The sequence below is a fragment of the Sinocyclocheilus rhinocerous genome, unplaced genomic scaffold (assembly GCF_001515625.1).
Source record: "Sinocyclocheilus rhinocerous isolate Xijiao unplaced genomic scaffold, SAMN03320098_v1.1 C35518018, whole genome shotgun sequence".
NCBI classification, from domain to species: Eukaryota; Metazoa; Chordata; class Actinopteri; order Cypriniformes; family Cyprinidae; genus Sinocyclocheilus; species Sinocyclocheilus rhinocerous.
This window is the reverse complement of record NW_015754330.1, coordinates 1-510: the sequence shown is the minus strand read 5'-3', so window position 1 is coordinate 510 and position 510 is coordinate 1. Positions and strand designations below refer to the sequence as shown.

The following is a 510-nucleotide window of genomic DNA, read 5'->3' as shown; positions in this document are numbered from 1 at the left end:
GAGAGTTCTGGCCATAGTTCAGAATCACCCAACTCCAGCAGCAACCTTATGCTCAGTATCAGTACAATTGCCTCCGCAATTGCTGATGCCTCCATCAGCTCAGATCCAGCCCAGCTTGCTGCCATGATCATGGAGCTGTCTAAACGGAGCCGCTCTAAAAGCCGCCAGCAAGTAGCAGAAGAGTCGATTATGAGTTCTGATCCTGTAGCGGCCTCAAATCAGAATGGTCTGCTGGAGGACCTACAGAAGACCACATCAGTGGGTGACCTTAGTACTCCCGAAATGGAGAAATATCTGAAGAGGGCTGAGGTCTCAAGTAGCGATAGTGATGGATCCACCTCACAGTCCTGCTTGGACATCCTCACTTTAGCTGATAGTTTGGCCACTTCTAAGAAGCAGACTCAACATCAGTTGGTGCCTCTGGATTACAGAACCATCCATAAAAATGAAGAGTGTTCAGTTATGGAAGAGCAAGCAGTTGACAAAAAATGCCAGGATCTGGCAGGCAAC

The 510-nt window shown here is 48.4% G+C and overlaps 1 protein-coding gene across 1 annotated transcript; it reads left to right on the top strand.

Moving 5' to 3' along the window:
* Nucleotides 1-6: 6 nt before the first annotated feature.
* On the top strand, nt 7-505 carry LOC107734910 (centrosomal protein of 192 kDa-like; the record flags this gene model as incomplete). Its single annotated transcript, XM_016546780.1, has 1 exon — nt 7-505. A coding segment is annotated over one exon (499 nt), but the record flags the coding sequence as incomplete, so codon positions are not given.
* Between the last annotated feature and the right edge of the window lie 5 nt (nt 506-510).